This window comes from Aulonocara stuartgranti (genome assembly GCF_965226115.1).
Source record: "Aulonocara stuartgranti genome assembly, chromosome: 11".
In the NCBI taxonomy this organism is placed as follows: domain Eukaryota; kingdom Metazoa; phylum Chordata; class Actinopteri; order Cichliformes; family Cichlidae; genus Aulonocara; species Aulonocara stuartgranti.
Window position 1 is genome coordinate 26136582 of NC_138947.1, and position 22550 is coordinate 26159131.

The window sequence follows — 22550 nt, forward strand, 5'->3', positions numbered from 1 at the left end:
AACGGCAGGGGTCACGCAGGACACGGGTTGGGGCCAGGGGATTCCTGGCTGATGCAGTTGGGTTTGTCTGGGAAATGACTGAGCAAACAGAGACCAGAGTGGCTTCCCCTTGCTGGCACCAGCGCTTTGTCCCTACTAATCCACTCCAAAGAGCCACAGTCAAACACCCAGCGCCATACAGTCACCAATAACAACATAGCATGGTCTGAGGGGACACGAAATGAATCCCACTGGCCAAAGCTGGGAGACAGACGCCAGTTTACTCATCACATTTGAGTACAGAATACAGTGTGGCTTAGTTGTGGGACCGGGCAAACCGATCTGAGTACAAGGTAGAGACTAGTTACACTGAGTATTATGTGCCTGTTTCATTATAAAACTTTTATTTGTGTGTCATGTAGAGAGCATGACATCTGTCAGACACTATCAGGAAAGTCAGAGGACCAGTTATCAAGAAAAATAATAACAAATCCTAGATCAATGGGAATATCACCTGAATACAGCAGTTCTTGTGTTTGACATTAAAGCTACTTATCTGTGCCTCGTGATGCATACCTTAGTAAATAAAATGATATGGCATAAAGAATATTTAAAAGTGACATATCAAACCGTGCCAACATTTGGACATTAGATGCACTTAATGTAATGACACCTTATCTTTTTGACAGCCCAGGCTCAGGTCTCCTTACTTAACAATAGGAATAGTTTAATTTATACAACACTGGGAAATTCAACAAGAAATATCACTGGTATTTGCCAATTTTATGTACAACTCAATGAGCTGACCGGACACAAACCTGAAAAAAAAAAAGTTTCAGTCAGGAGCAAACAAGTGTGCTGACAAAACCTTTAACACATGACACCACCTGTTTTGTCATTATTACAGTCACACATACAAGCTTCACTCAACTAGTTAAAAACACCATACTGACAAAAATTAGTGGCAAGACAGACCTAGACTCTTGCAGTACAGCTAACCGGAAGATAGTTGTGAAGTACTTACTTGTCATATTCTGCATTGTCTTTGTTACAGCGTGCATCCTTGTGCTTCTGCCAGTCCTTCCCATGCTTACAGGTGGTGAGGAGGACTACATCCTCTGAGTTATGAATATGATATAAAGCATTCCTAGTGTCCGAACCTATTCCAGTTAGGTACCTTTTCCCCTTAAAAACAAGCATGTACTTTCTATAAGGGGGGATTGTGTTGTATTTCAGATAGCCCTTTTCCCCACCTGTCCTTGGGTGGTCTTTGGAGAAAAGAGGGATTGAAACGTCAAAGTCAGGCCGAAAGTTCTCTGTGCTGATGCTGGCTTTGGCCAACATGGCAAGGCCAATGTCAAAGCCAAGGTCCTCTGTGTAGTCCGGCCACGTGCCAGAATATAAATTAAAGATGATGTGGTTTTTGCCTCCATTCCACAGAGGGAGGCTCTGGATTTTTGCTTTCAGGTTGTGTACATACTGGGGCGAGAGCTGGTCCCGGTCCAGAGTGTCCAAACTCAGGACAAACAGGCATGCCTGCCCTGGGTCAGATGTGTAGAACCTGGAGCCTTCGATAGAGGACAATATGTTCTGATAACTCTCTGAAAGTTTTTCCCCTTTTTGTTGGGGGTATACGTAAACTTTAAAGCCATTCCTCTCACACAGTGAGAAGTCAAAGCAGGACTCCATTCTGCAGCGTTTTCCCGTGTAAAGGCCCGAGTTAGCGTCCCTCTTCTGCCTGGGAGATATGTGTTCAGTGAGATCATCGCTCCGGTCCTGCTCCCAGGAGCTGAAAGGCTGCAGGTACCCCGACATGTGACGCCACCGCGCCCCGGGGCCATAACCGGAGAGTCTGCGGTCATGAGGCCGGCTGGGACCCCGTCTGGACAGGGGGACTTGTATCCCCCCTAAACAAAACAACAGTATGAGACACGCGCCGGTGGAGAACAGGATTAAGTAGCGTTTTTTGGCCTGCATGTGTCCTACAGTTTGGGATGAGATATGCGGCGCTGAATCCAAGAAGTCCCAAAGTTTTGGTTTCACCACCTCCAGCGGGAGCGTTCCGCCATCTTCCCCCGGGCTGCAAGGGCTGTGCGTTCACGTCTCCCTCCTGCTTCAGATGCCTTTCACAAGTCCGAGAACTGATCCAACGCATGTGGGCGATTTATAAAGTTCATCCACCTCGTCTCCTCGTCAATAGTGGTATCGACTAGCTGACAGCAGGTTTTCCTATAGAGGAGAGTGACCCGGTGCTCTCAAATTCGGGCATCTCAAGACGCACCCTAGTTGCCTCTGTGTAATGCCACCTTCACTAAGCCATGTGCCATCGTTGTCACACAGAGTGTCGATTTCAAGTCAGCGACAAACAAACACAGCACCGCACAAAGTACAAACTCAACGTTAAAGCTGTGATGTATTTCCGACTTGTTGCCTGGACAGCTACAACTATTGTCCCTACTGGAAATTAAAGCCGAGCGGCCACTTGAGCTCTGGACGTTTACACAAACCTACACTTCGAGACACTGCCACAGTTCCCTCACAAACTGCACACAAAGATACGAGTATCGGTGTGGCTGTTAAATCTACACGGCGCATTGCTCCAGACTACAATGCTAGCTAGCCGGCTAACTAACTAGCTAGTTTCTGAAAACATTCCCGGTTAGCCTGTTAGCTCAGCGAGCTTCAACGCTGGTTGGAAGTACAGGCAACCAGAGACTCTACCCTCTACCTTTAAAAATAACACGTCTCTCCATTCAGCTCATTCTTCTCTCTTGTCGTCAAATCCACAGATTCGTTCCTCCGCGAATTTCTCGAGTAGTGTAAAGTATTCAAGTGGTGTTTCTCTCTCTTTCTCTCATACACACATACACAATAACAGGAGTGCAGCAGAGACTGCAAGCCAAGCAGAGCAGCACGGCCGTCCCACTAGGACGACTGCTGATGGTGCTGTGACGTCCTTCCACGGCGCACGGTGCGTTACCATTGGCTCCTGTCACACCCGAGGCGGGCGGGGCTTTCCTCTTGCACCCATTCACATCTTGGAGAAAAAAAAGAAAAATCGAGGAAAGAAAAGATTTCTGTTTAGAGTTTCCAAGAAAAAAATGGAGTGGGCTTAAAATTGTGGTTTGACTATTTAACCATGTGATGGTGTATGGGTTGTCAGTTATATAGACATAGATAACGAAAGTCCTTTAACTTAAACTGAGACTTGCTGGGCACACACTAAGGAGTTCAGAAGTCGAGATTCAAGATTTTGTTTTCGGTGTTTTCTTTTTTTTCCATTAATGCTGACTTTAATGTGTAAAAATTAAATTAAATTTTATTTACCAAATCACAAACAACAGTCACCTCAAGGCCCTACAATAACAGTACATACAATAAATAACTGTATTTGTCATCCAAAATTAATTCAGAGCTAATATCATCAATATAACTAATACTTGCACCTCAACAGACTCATGAAGGTACTGGCCATAAAGATGCAGGATGTAGGAACTATATTGTATGGCTCATACAAGTATTTGCAGTTGTGTTTCAGTTTACAATAGATGATTATTCAGGAGATGCATCACTACCCTCTATTAAACACTCTCCATCAATGAGAATGAGTCAGACAGAGGGCTGATGGACTTTAACAAAGAAAGTTTGGTAGATGGACTAGTTCCTGTGGATCACTATTCTTCTCTACTTCACCACTCAAAGGACTTTATACAACATGCCTCATTCACCTGTTTTTTCTATGCCCACGTGCTTTCTATCTGACATTCACACTCACACTCTGTTGAACCCATCAGAGAAAAACTTGAGTTTCAGGATTATGTTTAAGGATACTTATACTGGAGCAGCCAAGGATTGATCCACCAGCTTTCCAAATAGTAGATTACCTTCCTGAACTGCAGCCTTTGGTGGCATTGGATCTCTGTGTTAACAACGTTGATTAACAAAATGATTTAACATTTGAAAATACCATAAAGGAGCATGTCTGCATTTTCCCAACCCCATCGATGCTGTCTGCTGGACAGTTCCGGTGCATGCACTGGTCCTGCAGAAGTGTCGTTGAGCAAAATGTAGGATTCCGGGATCACACCAGTGCTTTGAGTAGAACACTGATCCCACTGTTGAGTGATAAATAACAAGACAAATCCATCATTTTGGAGCCTGCAGACAAATGGAAAGTCATGCAAAAGGTTGAAAGCAGAATAGAGTTTGGCCTGAGAGGAACTGCTGCACTAAATGAGGACCAGCAGGACAATGGCACTGTGGTGCGTTACTCAGATCTTTTCTGGCATGTAGTATGCCATAATGTGTTTTCACAGCTGCTGTGGACTGAAAGCCTAGAAGTGATTTTGCAGAAGCGGGGAAAGAGCAAGGAGGAATGTGAAGCTGCGTTCCTCAGGAGCTGTGGACCAGCTATCTGCACTGCCTCGGTTCCCCATGGACCACTGATCAAAGACACGGAGTGATACAAAGGCCACCTCCTCCCTTCCTCTTTGTCTCTTGTCTTTCTGTCCCACTCAACCCACTCCTGCCTCCCCCCTCTCTTCATTATCCCTTCCTCCTGCTGCATTCCTTCCATCCCTCCTGTCTTTCATCCCCTTTTTACTGATTTCCAAGAGGGGGTGGTGCCGATGACTGATGTGAACACATAGATGTTCCTCTGCTGTTGCTGCTAAGATCATCAGCTGTGCCTTGTGTATAAGACAGAGTAAATACAAATCAGCAGAATATACAGGCAATTGGACTCCAGCAAGGGAGAAAAAGGGGAAAAAGCATAAAAAAACAACGAGGTTTTGCTTTTGTCTAACTATAATCCGCAGCTTAATGAGAATGTGGAGATGCTGTCTCCCTGCTGTTGCATTGTGTTTGCTGAACTGAGCACTGGCCAGATTTAGAGCAGCAGGGTGACGGAGCCAGAGCAGCACTCCCACTGTGTTATACACGCAACCATGCCAATATCTAATTTGGATGCACCCAGGTCAGCATAGTTTTCCCAGCCAGGCCGCGACTCAGCCAGCCAGCAGCCAAATGGATTACTTCCTTCTGAGTACATTTTGAGGTCATTAATTTTCTGTTTGTTAATCACCGCAACACAACTGCAGTTTTGTTATCAAAATTCCACTCCCTTCGAAAATCTGTCAGAGCCATTCGGTGTGCTAGGCTACACACATGCATGCTTATGTGTGGTTGTGTAAATGCGGCGTGCGTGCGTCCGTTCCTCTTTCATGTGCAGTTTAAGTGCACAGCCTTGGATGTGATAATTTAATTTCCACTCCTGAGTCAGACTGACAGCCTTGGTGAGGAGCCTCATACATCTGTGTTGACACTGAAAGGCATGAATCGCACCTGAGCCTATCAAGACAGAGAGTGAAATGAAGGGTTCATGGGAGAAGTTTCTATGTCTTACATGCGCAGACAAGGATTAAAATAGAGGGCTCTTTTTTGTACATCTGCCACCTTTTTCTCTAGTGGGAACAGGTTGTATTATTGGATTAGTTTAATAGTCTTTAACAGTTTAATAGTGTATAAAATAGCTTTTGTGAAAGGAAAAGTTCAATATTTTGGGAAAATAACAAATGTCACCACCACCACTTGCTTATATTATTAAAGGAAAGGTGGGTCCACAAAATCAATAGGAAGCATCCACCAGGAACAATGATTGTCTGCAGTACTGGATTGTAAGCCATTCAATAACTCTGGAGGTATCATGGAACTGACCAAAGTGGTAACACACCAACAAATTAACATTGCAATGCTGTGCGTGGTCACAAAAATATCCCCAGAATCATAATCAGTACCCTGTGATTTTATTGAATCTCATTACAAGAAGGTTAGCATAAAGAGGCCACGGCTGCAGGTGAGTTCTGCCTTTAAAAGTCTGCACCTGTTCCCAGCATTCATGTCTGTGATGTGCTACAGTCACAAGGACCTGTCACATAAATTTGAGAGGCAACTTCAAAGTGTTTTCACCCCGTCATGACCCAGATCATTCAGAGCGAAAAACCATGACCTGTTAAAGGATCAGTGTTCTGTCGTTTCTTGCTAATCAACAAGAGTGGAGAAGAACGATTGGATAGAAAGGGATTCGGGATATTCTTCTTTTTTTTTTTTTTAATTTGCATCAATTAGTTTTGTGGAAGTATTTATTAGTTGAATAATAGTTTGCAAAAGTCTTGACTTACCCCTCATTTTAAAAATATATTATTTCTTCTATAGACTTTCTTCTTTGGTTTTAAGTTTAAAGTAGTCTTAAGGAATCGTTCTCTGTCGAGCCTAAAATCATGTCAGGCTGATATTGGTCAGTATGGACATTGTGATAGCTGAAGGATAAAGCTAGCCATACCAAATGCTATTTTTTTACTTTTAACAATTGCACAACCTCTGTGTTACCTATTTCACATATTCCTGCATCAATTTTTTTTATTCTCCTGGCAAAATGACAAGAAATGTGACATAGCTCAAAATGTTTGGACAGTACTGTAAAATATATATTACATTTAAAGATTAAACTTAAAAGCAGCAGGGATATTTGTGAATCACTATCAACAAACTGTTATTCCTGTGGCTGTGTTAGAAATAAACTTGATTATAATGACTGCAATAGACGATTACCATCAAACATCCTCCTCTGTTTCCTTCTCTTCTGTTTGTATTTAAAGGAAAAATCACAACCTAAAACCGCATTTAAATGAGAAGAACAAAAAAAGCACAATGTGCTCAATGTGCACGGCAGAGTGTGTGTGTTGGGACATCTCAATCACAGAGCAGAGATCAGGTTCAATTACACATGCAATAACTTTTCGGTCTCCATAGGCCCAGAAACCATTTATATGCTAATAAGTATGACAGCAGTAATGACTTGCAATAAAAAGACATCTGCTGCTTGATCGAATCTGATATTAGAGCATTACCACAAGCAGCCTTTGCTATTTGACTTGAAACCACTTGTTAGCCTCGTAACTCCATGTGGGAAGTGTTTTGGCATCTAGAGTTAGTGATGTAATAACCCTTGTCCTGGCAGTTTTGTGCCTTTCTGCAGTGTGTGTTGGTGTTGTATTTGTGTCTCCACTTGCGTGCACTTAGGGAAAATTGAAACTGGTTGAGTAAGTGTCAATCATGTGAGCCAAAATTTCAACAGGGGCTATAAAATATGTAAAAACCCACTGGCATATCAGCGCAAAGATCCTTTTCTTCTTCTTTTTTATTTTGATCAGTATGCTCTTCAGAACCAATCCTACTGGAGTCCGGTCTTCAGTCTGATGTATCTTCATGGGAAAACTTCAAAGAGTCAACTCCTTTTTGCTCTCATCAGTCATCTGGTATCAGTCTTTACAGTATCAAAAGAAACAACAACAAAGTTAATCCCATAAATGTTACTAAATGCCAACCATATATGGCAGCTAATTTGAACACTAATTAGTTTTCATACATGATGGATCGAAAGAGTGAGGCACAGTATGCATCCTGTCTAAGTCCAATAAGAGAAGCCTGCTGCATGCAGCTCTCACTTCAAGGGCCTGAAACAAGATCAATGAAGAAGAATAGCAGTGGGACTGGACTACAAATTGAGCAGCTTTAATCACCTCGCACAGTTCACAGCGGTGTGAAAGTTCCAGCCATGAAAAGGTTTAATCACTAGTCAAGCTGAATAGAGTCAACTTGCTGTTAATAAAGGGCACGTGGAGCCTGAGGGGGACACATGCATGTGTGTGTATGTGTGTGTGGACTAATGCATCAAGTCACACACATGCTCACACCCATGCACGTCCTTGTGTTAGTGCACCCAGACCAGACATTACCCGCCTATAGCTGCTGAATACTGATAATAAAACCTCCAGTTTATAAATCTCAGAGTCGCTGTTTCTGAAAAATATTCAAAATTTGAAATTCGGCAAGTTAGTTAACACATGAAGCAGGTCACTGTCAGCCAATTGAGTGGCTTTATTTACAGAGAAGAATTACTTAACCTTACTGTCGATGGTCACTGGCTGCTCAGGGGAGAGAGAGCGAGATCTGTCAATGCTCTTAATGGGCCTAGAAATGAGGGCTATTTAGTCATTCTCCTGTCGATGTTTAAATGAATATTCAATATGTGTAATATTACTCCCTGGGATAAAATTGCAGCCTTTTTCCCCCTCTGTACACATTTGTCTAATATTTTTAGGATTAAAGCAGTTCTTCAGTGAGATCCCAGAAAGACCAATCAAGATAACAAGCACAGGAAAGCCTCAAGGCCCCTGAAGGTTAATGAAGAAGGTGTGTAATAAGAGACCTCATTAGTGAAAACCTTTCATGATGCTTCCCGGGAAACCCATATAGCTGACCCAGGTGCTACTGAGAATGTGACCTTGGTGTGATGGTAAACAGGTAATGAATCCATCGGCTGCAGGGACACAGCGTGTAGCATGTGGACAGCTGGGTCAATGAAGAGGCAAGCAGTGAATCGAAATTGCATCGGTCTCTGTCAGGGTTTCTCTGTGTAAAACGCTTTGGAATAATGCTACTCCAGTGGCTGGGCGAGAAAGGGAGCACATTAGGCATAGCTCTCTTTTGCCATATGTTACACCCTGTGTCCCATTTCCTTGTCAGTCACTACTCTGCACTAATGATGAAACTTAAAACCATTAAGGACAATCTGTAAAAACAGCCTGAGACAGAGTCTTTTGTATCTCAGAGATAAGATGAGGCCGACACGCTGTACAGTCTGCTGTGGCACACAAAGACATCAAATGGCTTGTGATTGAGATGAAACCTTGTTCTCGTCACACAGAGAGGTGGCAGGTCAAACAAACAGCTCTCACCATCTGAATGCTATTAACCTCTGGCTCACACTGCTTTGAGGGAAGGGCCTGCCAGCGTTTTAGACTTATCGGCAATAGAGCTCCAATTCAATCAGAGTTTTGAAGGAAAAATGAAGGCTTGTACTAATTCATCCATGGTGGCCATGTGCTGGTCATAGAAACTTTTTTTTATTTTTAAAAAATGTATTTATTTTTTAATCCAAGTTGGGAACATGCGAAAATAATGCTTCAGGCAAATATATTTTCATGCAACAGTAGTTAGAGAAAGGTCTGTTTCAGATGCCTGCAAGAAAACACTTTTTTTGGGGGGGTGATATTTGTCGACTGCAAACCATATTTTGAATTTCTTCCCTGTGGATTTAATTTCAGTTTAGATCCTATCCCTGTGGAGCAAGAAACCTGCACACAGTCTGGTCCTGAGTGTGTGGTGCAGCAGCAGCGAGACAGACAAACTGAGGCTTTAGTGGATCTCTGTCGCCACCTAGCGGAAATATGCAAACATAAGGGATCTGCCTGATTTGACTTCAAAGTACAGGTATTCTGACAAACCATCCTCCTTTGGCAAAACGTCCTACCGTAAGTTGTTTATGCACATTTCTGCTGTCACAGAGTAATTCCACCACAAATTTAACTAGGTATGACGGTTTGCCACTTATGTTTGCCCATCACAGTATGCTTGTAGCTCATATTCATAAAGCCAGGACGGTTTACCACTTCATTTTACCTGTTAAAGTATGTTTGTAGGTCACATTCACAAAGGTAAGACGGTTCGCCACTTAAATTCGTGTTGTGCGCATACGCAGAAACAACGGGTAGGATGGTTTGTCAGGTAGGATGGATTCCCAGAACACCTGCTTCAGTTAATCTTAGCTGCCCTTCTTATTACATGTTATTAATTCAGGAACGTTTATGCCATGGTATGTTTCGATAATAAAACAAGTAATAATACATCAGCCTATTACCATGTAGTGGAGGTCAAAGCGTTTGACAAAGTTGTTCCCGCTCGACTCCGGGGCAGTGGGTGAACAGAATCAAACACACCCAGCAGCAAAGTCATGTGGCTGGTCATGAGGAAGTAAATAGGGAAGAGGAGCTGCAAGGAGGTAAGTACCTTTCTCCAGCAGTGTTGGGGTACACTCTCGACTCAGACGTCAAAATGTAAAAGGGTAATCACTCACGTGGTGTTTGGACCTGTGCACGCGCTCGTGTGTCATCTTCAGCGTAAGATTTAATGAAAATAGTTAGCAGGTAGGCTACATGCTAACGTTAGCTCAGTGATAACTTATAGTTACAGGTTACAATCATATACTAACTTCGGTTCTGTTTTTGGTCTGTCTCTAAGAAACAGGAACATTGGAAAACCTTATGGTTTTTAGGTTTTACAAACGCAGACACGTCAAGATTGAAATGTGAGAAAATGATGCTTATGAATGATAATAACATCTCCTCGTCGCAGTCAATTGTTGTAATAATGATGCCAATAGATTGTAATAAGCTCTTTCTGTTGTCTGTGCGACAAATGTCCTGCAGCTTCAGAAAGGCCTCAGAGAGCCTGCGTGCTGTTTTAAGTTCACTTTTTTCACTTTTCCTTTGTCTCTCAGGTGTAGCTACAGTATTTGCTGCAATAAAGCTTATTACACTATCTTCCTCCTCCTCCTCGTCTTCCTCGTCCTCCTGTATCCATTATGGTGGACTTCCTGGCAGACAACAACCTGTGCGGCCAGGCTATCCTCAGGATAGTTTCCAGAGGAAATGCCATCATTGCTGAGCTCCTGCGCCTCTCTGACTTCATCCCTGCAGTTTTTAGACTCAAGGACAAAAGTGACCAGCAGAAATACGGAGACATTATCTGTGACTTTAGCTACTTCAAGGTATGAACTACATCAGAAATTCAAAAGATCCTTTCATTAGCTTGGACCACTTCCTCATTGAGATTTGGCAGGATTTATAGTAGGCGGTAGGTGGAGTAAACATGAATTAGGGAAAGCCTCAGAGCGGATTGGCATTAGCTCTTGGGCCAGGCATGATCAAAAAATGTATGAAAAAGGATAATCTGATTGTAAAGTGTATTTTAATTCTGCAGCTGTTCACCACTAACAAAACATGTACTGGTAGAAAGAGGGGAGTTTCACAGGGTTGCCGGTAGGTAGCACACAGTAGTGGCTGCAGTGACTCCAGAGATTGTATGGATATATGCCATGTGTCCGGAGGGGGACACATTGACTGTTTGTGAACATTGTCAACTTTGTATGTAAAACTTTATATTTAGCCATGTATTTGACTTTACTTTTTTACTTATTTTGATTTTACTTTGGCTTTACATTTTGAATTACTTTATTTTTATTAAGGGGAGTGTATGAGATGTAGTTCTGCTCCTGAAATTCACATAAATGATCTCCAATTACTCTGTGGTGTAAAGTTTACCGTGCTTGTACTGAGAAAGCTGCAAGAGCTTATCCAAGTCTCTATTTGAGGAAACTACACACACAAAGGATACTCAGTTTTGCAGTAGTCAGCACAATGAAATATTCAATTGATGTGACTGGGATAAATACATACACCCTAATGGTTTTGACATTTAGCTGTAAGTCTTCCTAAAAAGCAAAAGATAATAAAAGCAGTATTATTGCTTTAGTTTCAGCTGTCTTTCGGCATCGTTTGGATTTGCTTTGCATTGTCACACAATGTTGCTTCCTGTTCAGGGTCCTGAGTATTATGAAGGAAAGCTGGAAGCCAAACCGGAGCTTCAGGACTTGGATGAAGAGTTTAGAGAGAACAACATCGAGATTCTGTCAAGGTTCTATCTGGCTTTTGAGAGCGTCCACAAATACATAGTGGATCTTAACAGGTATAATGAGATGGAATTATTGGAATTAATTATGTCTTAATCAAATAAAAACTAAAGCCACAGTGCTTGACCGTGAGGAACACTGTTTTCTGTTTAACCACATGCTAAATAGCCCTGTTTTAAAAGATGTCGATGAGCTATTTTTTCCCTCTCTTAAGATATTTGGATGACCTACATGAGGGTGTTTATATTCAGCAGACCTTGGAGACTGTGCTTCTAAATGAGGATGGGAAACAGCTCCTAGTAAGTAACACAAATGCAAATTCATTTTAATTTTGTAACATTACAAAACAAGTCTGCATTACATGCAGGCTTACATCTTTAAATATCTGTTCCTGAGAATTAGTCGCCCGTGTCAGATGAATGTGCATGCTTAACCCTCAAAACAACACATCAAAACGAAACGAAACAGCACTCCAGGAACTGATTGGTCATGTTTTCTCTTCTCCCAGTGTGAAGCTCTCTACCTGTATGGAGTCATGCTGCTGGTTATTGACCAAAAAATTGAAGGAGAAGTCAGAGAGAGGATGCTTGTTTCCTATTATAGATACAGGTGCGCTTGTGACTCACATCCCCACACATCCACATGACACTCTCTTTGTGACTCACTTGCTCAGTGCACTCCAATCACCTGTTAGCCAGTGAGCTTGCTTCCAGTGAGGGTGAGTCATTTACTTGACTCACCAAAAGGTTAACTCCTGTGTCAGTTCAAGCTGACACAAAAGTGTACACTACACACAGAGGGATGCTGTTTACCCATAAATAACATTCCAGTTGTATTTCACGGCTATTAATAATTCTTCTTCTTTATATTATTACTTTTTTGGGGGTTATACTGGCACCAACAATCCATTCTTCTATTTGGAAAAACACGTTTTTTTCTTCAGTGCTGCCCGTTCCTCGGGCGACTCCAACCTGGATGACATCTGTAAGCTCCTGCGTAGCACCGGCTACTCCAGCCAGCCTGGAGCCAAACGACCAGCCAACTACCCGGAGAGCTACTTCCAGAGAGTTCCCATCAGTGCCACTTTTACTAGCATGGTCATTGGGAGGCTGCGCTCGGACGACATCTACAACCAAGTGAGAAACATTTGGTCCAAAATCTCTTTGTGGTTAAACTAAATAACAGATCTTGTCCCACAATGTTTCCCTCATTACAAATTTTTAAGACGTTTTCCTCCTCTCCTCCAGGTTTCTGCGTATCCTCTACCAGAACATCGCAGCACAGCACTGGCTAACCAGGCGGCCATGCTCTACGTCTGCCTCTTCTTCAGCCCCTCCATACTGCACACCCAGCAGGCAAAGATGCGGGAGATAGTGGACAAATACTTTCCTGATAATTGGGTGAGGCACTTGTTAAGTCTTTTCCATTTGCAGTAGATCTGAATATAAACATCTTTATAAAAGGTTATGTCATTTATTTTTAAATGTGTGCCATGTTTTTGCTCAGTTTTTTTTAAATGTTGAGCATATTTTTCTGAAGTGTAGTCTCTCTGCAGGTTATCAGTATTTACATGGGGATCACAGTGAACCTGGTGGAAGCCTGGGAACCATACAAAGCTGCCAAGACTGCGCTCAACTACACCCTGGACTCTGCTAACATCAAAGAGCAGGTATTAAAAAATACATTAGCTTCAATGTCAGAGAGACCTCAGATTCTTTCATTTACAGTCCTGCAGTGTGCTTATTTGTTCTGTGCGGGTAGTGATGACAGCGTGCACAGAATTTGTAACAGCACACAATGTAAACAGAAACAAATTTCAGGAAGCCATTCATAAACTTTTCCCGGAAAGCTCATTTCAAATATGGGGATGCCTGTAGAGCTGTACGCTGTAAGAGTCATTAAAAAGTCCTTTCTCTCTCTCTCTCTCTCTCTCTCTCACACACACACACACACACACACACACACACACACACACACACACACACACACACACACACACACACACACACACACGGCAGGAGGAGCTAACTGAATAATCCACATTTAGTCTTTCACCTGCAGACCAGGCCATTCTCACTAATGACCACTAGTGGGAGTGAATGTATGAATAATTGACTGCCCCGAATGAAAGATGGTGCACTGTATACAAGAGCCATGTTTTTTTTCACCGTACGTGTAGGCTACTCGGTATGCAGCCAGCATGGAAAGCCTGAGGCCTCAGGTGCAGCAGCTGCTAAAGGAAGGTTTCCTCAGGGAGGAAATTATCTTGGACAACATCCCAAAACTGCTCAACTGTCTGAGAGACTGCAATGTTGCTATTCGCTGGCTGATGTTGCACTCTGCAGAGTCAGGTGAGATACTGTGGTTTCTTTTTTCCTCATTTACATTGGTGTAAGCACTTGTGTTGCATTTACAGTCCTGTGAAAAACAAAGTAAACCCCATAATTCAGCTTGTAAAAAAAACTTTTAACATCAACAACTTGAAGTCATTTTTCTGTATGACACTGTGGAGGACTTTTTGGCCCACTCTTCTTTACAGTGTTGCTTCAGATCAGAGCATATCTCTTTTAAATGCCACAGCATTTCAATCAGGTCAAGGTCTGGATCTTCACTGGCCATCGCAGCACCTTGATTCTTTTCCTTTTCAGTTATTCTGAAAATACACACGCCAAACTAACCGCTTAGTTATTTTTAACTTCCTCTGAGCATTCCACAGTCTGACCTGTAGGGTGATGCTGGCACGTCCACTTCTGGGAAGATTGTGGTATTCTCTTAGCACACACCTGAATGCTCCAGACCCGAAAATTGCCAAAACGTCAGCTTTTATAGAGGTGCTGACACTTGCTAATGATGAGTTAATCAAGTGCATTTGATTTAGCAGCACCTGGCTGCCACTTCGCTCCTATGGGAGCAGTAAGGGTATTCTGAAAACGATTTTACACATGACTGTAAATGTGTAAAGTCAAGGATGAGTCTGAAATGAACTCTGAAATCTGATCCTTAATTTTAATTTACCTGTATTGAAATGACACTGTTCGTAGAGTAAATGTCCAATGAAGTCCAAACATTTATATGGGTGATGTTGGTGAAAATAGTGTATTGATTTGTGATCAGTCATCCTCTGTCTCATAGCCTATGACCCAAACAACAAGCGCCTTCGTCAGATCAAAGACCAAGTACTTAATGACTCCAAGTACAAACCTAAGATCCTTTTCCAGCTGCTGCTCGACACAGCTCAGTTTGAGTTCACACTTAAAGAGGTGAGAGTCTTTCATCAGTGTTACATAATATAAATGATCACAGGGAAAAAAGTGAAAAATGTTAAAGACAAAAGTGTAGCATTTCTTTAAAGTGATCTTTTCTCTTTTTTAAAGAGTAAAAATGGAAAATGAGTTCCTTTATAATTTCAAAGTGATCTGTCCAGCTGTAGTCCTCGTTAGGTGTGTCCGCCTGGTTGCCTGTTAGCCTACTGTCAGGTAGCATATGGCTAGCCTGTGTGTCATTTGGAGGGGACACAAATGTAATGTTCTAATTACGCATCTCATCTGACTAATCCTCCCTCATCAGCTTAGCATCTGCGCTATTCCTCTTCCAGATGTTCAAGCAGATGCTGTCAGAGAAGCAGATCAAATGGGAGAGCTACAAGAAGGAGGGATCAGAGAGAATGACTGAGCTGGCTGAAGTCTTCTCTGGTGTCAAACCTCTTACCAGGGTGGAGAAAAATGGTGAGTTGGACTGTGAGAATGGATAAGGTGAAGACTTACACACAGCGTTGAAAAGTAGTTCTGACTATGGGAGCCTCGGGCATGCAGCTTGGATTATTTCAGTGTTGGGACATGAAATCTTAAAAGATTTTAAGCTTGAAGGCGTTCAGAGGAAAATGTTGAGGCAGGGAAACAAGATGGAAAAAATGCATTAAAGGTACACACGCAGGGAGCGGCGGATTAAATTTACATCTGTCATACTTACCTCGAGCGTAACTGCCGCTTGTGAAATACTTTGGTAACATTTTGTATCTGCTTCAATGACACACTTTTACTGTCCTTGGCAGAGAACTTACAGGCCTGGTTCAGGGAAATCTCAAAGCAGATTGAGTCTTTGAACTATGAGGACTCCACGGCTGCTGGGAGGAAGACGGTCCAGCTTATACAGGCTCTTGTAGAGGTGAGCATGATAATTATATTTCAGCATGGCTTTACATTTTTGGATTAGCACAGTGTAAGGTAACAATGGTGCTAATACTATGTTTTGATTGCCTTAACTTCATGCATAGAAAACAAGCAAATCCAAGTACAATGTTTCAGAATGGCGGAAAAATTAAGAGATGATTTTTTTTGCTGCTATTAAATGCATGTAAATAGAAAGACAGAGGATTATGTAATAGGAATATTGTGTTGGCACAGTGGCATCATTTTCTGCTCTGTCCTGCCAACATATATTAAAAATACTGAACTGGAACTAATAGAATTTGGCAGCAAAGCTTGGAACATGTTTATATAAAGCTGCTGATAATTGCAAGAAATGTAATCAATACCAATACAAAATTATTATTACTATTTTAAAAAAATATTGAAAGGAAAGCTGTCAGGCTGTGCCTATAAAACCTTCTCCTTTTGGACTTCAGGTCCAGGAGTTCCACCAGCTGGAGTCCAACCTGCAAGTTTGTCAGTTCTTGGCTGACACCAGGAAGTTCCTGCACCAGATGATCCGCACAATCAATATCAAAGAAGAAGTCCTTATTACCATGCAAATAGTTGGAGATCTGTCCTATGCGTGGCAGATTATTGACAGGTATTTACTTCTTTGTTTACTTAATAAACAAAATAAGGCCAGTGTAAAGTAGTTAGTTTAACTAGTGTCATATATAGACACAGTATCTCTTAATTTTGTCATCAGGTTAGTGAATCTTAGTGGAGCACAGTCACTGTGCTCGTCACTTGGTTTGCAAAACACAGCAGCAACTCATTCTGCTTACCTTTCTAAACTGCAAACCATCACAAAACCACCACAGAACACTGCAAGTGTTTTGGCTTTGATTTATTTCACTTGTGTTTTTGGTTTGTCTGTGTTGATGAATTCGTCTTTTTTTCCTGACTTGTGCTTTATTTTACAGCTTTACATCCATTATGCAGGAGAGCATCAGAGTCAACCCATCCATGGTTACCAAACTGAGAGCTACATTTCTGAAGGTGAGGGTCTATTTATGTCTAGAAGTGGGACAAAATATGCCGATTACAATACATCCCACTGCTTCCTCTTGCAATATGACTGTCGACTCGGTGCTAAACAGTGTTATTGTCAAACAGTTTGACTTTTCAGATTCACTGCTTCTTGACTTACTGTAGAAGCACTCATTATTTAGCATATTAGAGCTACTTTCCCCCTTCAGTTGCACCAATATCTTCATGCATCACAGATAAATGTCTTGCGAAATGTATGAGTATTGCAGATTCACTGTGGTAGCATTTCATGAACAAATTTATACGTCCAGCATATACACAGTCGTTTTTGGACTCGCCTATTCTTAATGCAGCTGTTTACACCGATCACGTAACTTTGCTGAACGAATTTGCAACATTCATTTTTTCGAATCAAGCTGAACTTTTCAGATTTTTTAGATCCAAATAAACAAATGTGACTAATCTAGCCACTGCATTTGTCAATGAGTGTGATGTTGCTCTAAACACGCAACGGTGCTGAATATACAAATTTAAAAATTAATACTTTTTTGCCTCAAAATCTCAGTTTCTTCCTTTTCTTGTTTAGAAACATCAGGAACTTCCTTATGATTTATGTCAACTTCATTTTTTGTTCTGTGTATTTTTTAAGGACAAATTTTCCGCTAAAACCTAAACATTACACAAGTATGCATCCAAAAAATTTGGAAATTCGTGTCACTTTTTTGCAGTCTGCTCACGTGGACCATCATCTCGATATGGAGAAATGTTACCTGTGATTTAAAAATCATTTTTTCTGTATGTGTGTGTGTGACCAGCTGGCGTCTGCATTGGATCTTCCATTGCTGCGTATCAACCAGGCCAACAGTGCTGACCTGCTGAGTGTTTCTCAGTTCTACTCTGGAGAGTTGGTGTCCTATGTGAGAAAGGTAGTGTATGATGTCATTTTTTCTGCTTCTCTTTCCTCTTACAAAAGCTTTTGCTTTGAAATGTTTTGGTCTAATATTCTCCTAGCGTGTAGTCTTGTTATTTTAACAAATGAGCTCTGCATGCTGCAAACTGTTTGTCAGTATCAGTGCTGTAGCAGCTGCAGGAATGATGAATTTTTGAAAAACCAACTGTTTGGCAAATGTACCCAAAAAGAAGTGCTTAGTGCATCTGTACCTTGACGTTGTGGTAACTTCTTAGCTATAACTTTATGCTGGAAGATTTTTTCCTTCTGGCTGTACTCGAGATCCTTGATCTAATGGATATACAATAAACAGTCCTTTTTTTTAATCTTCTTGCTTCCAGGTGCTGCAAATTATCCCAGAGAGCATGTTCACTTCGCTGGCCAAAATAATCAAGCTTCAGATCCACGACATTATGGAGGTGCCCACACGGCTGGATAAGGACAAGCTAAAGGACTACGCCCAACTGACGGCTCGCTATGAAGTGAGACAAACTGATGTGTATGAAACTGTCTCCTTCCCCTTGAGTGTTGATCAGAATGTCACTGACGTAAAGAAAGGGGGAAAAAATATCTTCGGATGTTGTATAAAATAAAATAATAAAAAAATAGATAAGAGAGCTCATTTTGTTCTGTTTTGATCTCGCCTCATCAGCTGTATGGGAGTCGGAGGCAATCATGCTAACATTTTTCAATCTGCTCACAGCTTTTGATGTGAAATACAAATTGGAAAAGGAGGCGTGATATGGAAACAGATTGTGCCAGCAGACTTAGCTGAATTGGATTAATTAGAGTGTGAAATACTGAAGTTACTTTTTAATTTTTTTTCAGTCATATTTGGAATTGCAGTCCAGTGCCTTGAAATTAAAATAAGATCATTGTAGAGTGAGACTTTTTTTGTTTTTTACACTGAAAATCAAACAAAACATTGGCTTTTATATAAATGATTGATATCAATATTATTCATATATATTATATTTTTGCATGCCTAAACATCGTTCTGCTCTGTGTCTTTGCAGGTGGCAAAACTAACTCATGACATATCTATTTTCACCGAGGGCATTTTAATGATGAAGACTACTCTCGTTGGGATCATCAAGGTAAATGCAGTGATTAAGGTTTCTGAACTTTAAGAACAAAGATTTCTGTCTTTCAGAAGATTAATACAATCCTGCTGAGGGATTTGGTGCAGCACAGGTTTGCTTTATTAACACACTGTGATGTTTAAGGTGGATCCTAAGCAGCTTCTGGAGGATGGCATCAGGAAGGAGCTGGTGAAGAGGGTGGCTTATGCACTGCACAAAGGCTTAATATTCAATCCAAAGGCAAAGGTGAGACGCTACACCTGTTGTATGTTATGGATTATTAATCGTCAAATAAAGTTTGTGATATATTTGCTCTATGTTGACCAGTTTCCATGTTAAGTTTCCCAATGATATTGAAGGATTAACAGCAGTGAAATAAAATAATAGAGAAAAAATACTGAATTCTTTCAGCCCAGTGAACTGATGCCCAAGTTAAAGGAGATGGGCGCCACCATGGATGGCTTCTACAGGTCGTTTGAATACATCCAGGACTACGTCAGCATTTATGGCCTTAAAATCTGGCAGGAGGAAGTGTCCCGCATCGTCAACTATAATGTGGAACAGGAGTGCAACAGTTTTCTCAGAACCAAGGTCGAACTTCACACGCTTTCTCCTTTTCCCTGAGTAGTGCACTGAGAGCAGTTTGTCTCTGACTGATAGATTTTCTTATCTATCAGTCAGGGGCGCGTTCTAGTTGTTTGGCTGTTTCTCAGTAATAGCAGTTGGCTGATTGGCTTGTTTCTTGCTTCTCTTCAGATCCAGGACTGGCAGAGCGTGCACCAGTCCACCCACATTCCTATTCCCAAGTTTCCCTCTGTGGACGAGTCTGCCACTTTCATCGGTCGTCTCTGCAGAGAAATCCTCCGAATCACTGATCCCAAGTATGTCTCCACAGACATAACAGTGGAAGTGAAATAAGAGTTAGCGAAATTAGCAGAATAACTGAGTTTATATCTGAGGATGGAGGAGAAAAAATCTTTGGTTATGCAGTTTATTGATGGTGGAATAAACTGATTCTTTCTATAGGGTGACGTGTTATATTGACCAGATGAATACCTGGTATGACCTGAAGAGCCACCAGGAGGTGACTAACAACAGATTGTTCTCTGAGATCCAGAACACCCTTGGTACATTTGGCCTTAATGGACTGGACCGACTGCTCTGCTTCATGATTGTCAGGGAACTTCAGGTATTTACCCCAATATTTACCTCAGCATCCCCCCACTCCCCCCCAAAAAAGATGCCATTCAGGTCAGCAAAGATCAATCCCTGAAATCATGTCAATGTTGGTAGTATCTTTAGTGCGTTTAGTATGGCTCCCAGATTGTAGTAATGTGTGTGTTTGTCTCATCAGAACTTCCTGACAATACTTCAGAAGACCATCCTGAAGGACAAAGCTGTGGTGGAGGTCTTCAGAACATTGCAAGGTGCCGTCAGCCCAGTCCAAGGCATTGTGGGTAGGTATTCACTTAGAGAATCTATAACCTGCCTTTTCTTGTACAGATCTAATTATTGTTTTTGTTGCTGTAGCTAATGCCAGCAAAGTCTACAGCAGTGCTGTGGCCAAATCCCAGAAGATCTGGGGTACATATCTGGAAGCCATCATGAAGGTACTACTCCATGTTCCCACGTTAGTGAATAGAAAATAAAAGTAAAAAAAGAAAATCCCTTTTTTTTGGTCTTTATTGTCACAATTTTCTGATGAAGAGATTAAAATAATTTTGAATGCATGTGTTTATTGAAGGTTGGTCAGATGCAGATTCTCAGACAGCAGATCGCTAATGAGCTTAACTACTCCTGCAAGTTTGACTCCAAACACTTGGCGGCTGCACTGGAAAACCTCAACAAGTCTGTATATTCTTACCATAATGGCACTGAATTGTTTTTATGTTTTCTTTACTTACCCCCCAAGTGCTACTCTGTGTTAATGACTTTCATGATGGATGCTCCTGCTAATTGCATCATGTCTGTTTTAGTCTCACACTGTTCTTTTATGCTGACTCTGATTATGTTCTTGCCAGGTCTCTGCTGGCAGACATTGAGGCCCATTACCAGGACCCATCCCTGCCTTATCCTAAAGAGGACAACACTCTTTTGTACGATATCACTGCCTACCTGGAGGCTGCTGGCATTCACAATCCTCTCAACAAGGTTTGAACAGAAGGGGCATCTCTTCCCACATAATCAGTTAGCCTTGTTCTGATTTCACCTGAATCGAAATGAGTCTTTTCAATGACGACCACAAAATGCAAGCTGTTTTTTGCTTTCTTTGGCTATACATTAGCAGATGTTCGTGTTCAGACTCTTTTTGTTCTACTTATGCTTCACACAGATCTACATCACTACAAAGCGCCTCCCGTACTTCCCCATCATCAACTTCCTCTTTATTATTGCTCAGCTGCCTAAACTTCAGTACAACAAAAACCAAGGTGATTTTCCCCCCATTAGTTCACTGTAACCTGTTTGAAGTTGATAAGAGATCAGGTTATACAGTTTTGAGTACAATGGGTACCCTGCCGCCTCTTCACTTAGTTCAGTTGCAGCAGACTTTATTATTTTTCAGAAAGCGGCATTAAATCTTATGGATTTGTTTTTCCCCACATTTTTCTGCTAACGCACAGTCCCTGAATGTCTCTGAATGTGGTTGTAATTTGATGTTTTGTGTTATGGCAGGAATGACCTGCAGGAAAGCAACAGACCCGGTCGACTGGCCTCCACTGGTGCTCGGCTTGCTCACCCTGCTCAAGCAGTTCCACTCCAGATACACACAACAGTTCCTGGCTCTCATTGGTCAATTCATCCGCTCAATCATGGAGCAGTGCACAAGGTAGCAAAACAGACTTCACAACTTCAGAAAGATTTCTAAAATAAGATTCGAAATCAAATATTCTGTGTGGTAGGTTTCCTTGGTGATGATTGTGGATCGTGTTACCGGACATAAAATGTATCTGGTTATAGCCTCATGAAATCATATTAAAGCTTCCGTTTGATCCTGTTATAGTCAGAAAATCCCTGACATGCCTTCTGATGTGGTGGGAGCTCTGATGTTCCTTGAAGACTACGTGAAGTACACAAAACTGTCACGTAAGGTAGGTGCAACTTTCCCTATATTATTTGTGTTAGTGTTAGAAAATATTTTAAGAGGTTGTAAATGATAAGAGTAGACAAAGTTGACAGTACCCAGGGGTAGTAGTAGAGCTGAAATGGTGAAACATCAATATGCTTAGGAGCATTATTATTGGACAGCCAGATTTAATAACCATCAGCTATGGAAAAAGATTTTAAAATTACTATTTTTTGCATCTGTACTCTACTATATTTGTGTGACAGTAACATGTGTTTCCTTGTGTTTTCTGTATTTTTAAGGTGGCGGAAGCTCATGTGCCCAGTTATATTTTTGATGAGTTCAGAACAATACTGTGAAGATATGGATGAAGATTTTCATTTAAAGATTCGGGTTTTTTGCCGAATGTTTTTTCACTGCAGACATTTTGTCTCAATGTAGTGACTGCACAGGTGTTACTAATAATTAACAACTGATTTGTTAGGTTTAAGTGCTCCAGCAAGCGTGACCACATGTATTAATACTATTTTATTATTATTCACTGTGCCTATTCTACAGTGATATGTCAAATGTGGGGCCTATTGATTTGTTTACTTACATTTCATTCTGCTAACTATCAGTGTCTTGCACTTACAGATTGTAAATTAAAAGAACATTAAAATGCAAATAAATCACTCTTACACCTTTATGTACTAAGATTCTGTGC

General features: G+C 41.4%; 2 protein-coding genes across 5 annotated transcripts in view; one reads left to right on the forward strand and one right to left on the reverse strand.

Annotated features, from left to right (window-relative positions):
- Positions 1–2971, reverse strand: part of LOC309717943 (exostosin-1b-like) — a 43296-nt gene extending 40325 nt beyond the window's left edge. Inside the window, exon 1 of the mRNA XM_082552879.1 lies at positions 1004–2971. Coding sequence (XP_082409005.1) covers positions 1004–1956 — 953 coding nt within the window. The 5' untranslated portion in view covers positions 1957–2971. The remainder of the gene's footprint in view (positions 1–1003) is intronic.
- A 6812-nt stretch (positions 2972–9783) lies between these two features.
- Positions 9784–22532, forward strand: washc5 (WASH complex subunit 5). Of its 4 annotated transcripts, XM_082551197.1 has the most exons (30): positions 10007–10025; positions 10120–10186; positions 10379–10648; positions 11480–11625; positions 11784–11868; positions 12078–12178; positions 12513–12705; positions 12817–12969; positions 13125–13238; positions 13749–13920; positions 14702–14829; positions 15165–15294; positions 15621–15733; positions 16194–16360; positions 16683–16758; positions 17565–17675; positions 18040–18180; positions 18715–18795; positions 18925–19026; positions 19192–19371; positions 19537–19661; positions 19807–19969; positions 20135–20237; positions 20311–20390; positions 20525–20628; positions 20802–20931; positions 21113–21209; positions 21454–21607; positions 21782–21869; positions 22147–22532. In XM_082551197.1, exons 3-30 carry the CDS (start codon positions 10463–10465, stop codon positions 22201–22203), a joined length of 3480 nt encoding a protein of 1159 aa, XP_082407323.1. In that variant the 5' UTR covers positions 10007–10025; positions 10120–10186; positions 10379–10462; the 3' UTR covers positions 22204–22532. The 4 variants fall into 4 exon arrangements, with proteins under 4 accessions (XP_082407322.1, XP_082407325.1, XP_082407324.1 ...); XM_082551196.1 differs by lacking the exons at positions 10007–10025; positions 10120–10186 and adding an exon at positions 9784–9880; XM_082551199.1 differs by lacking the exons at positions 10007–10025; positions 10120–10186 and adding an exon at positions 9923–9943.
- Positions 22533–22550: the final 18 nt, after the last annotated feature.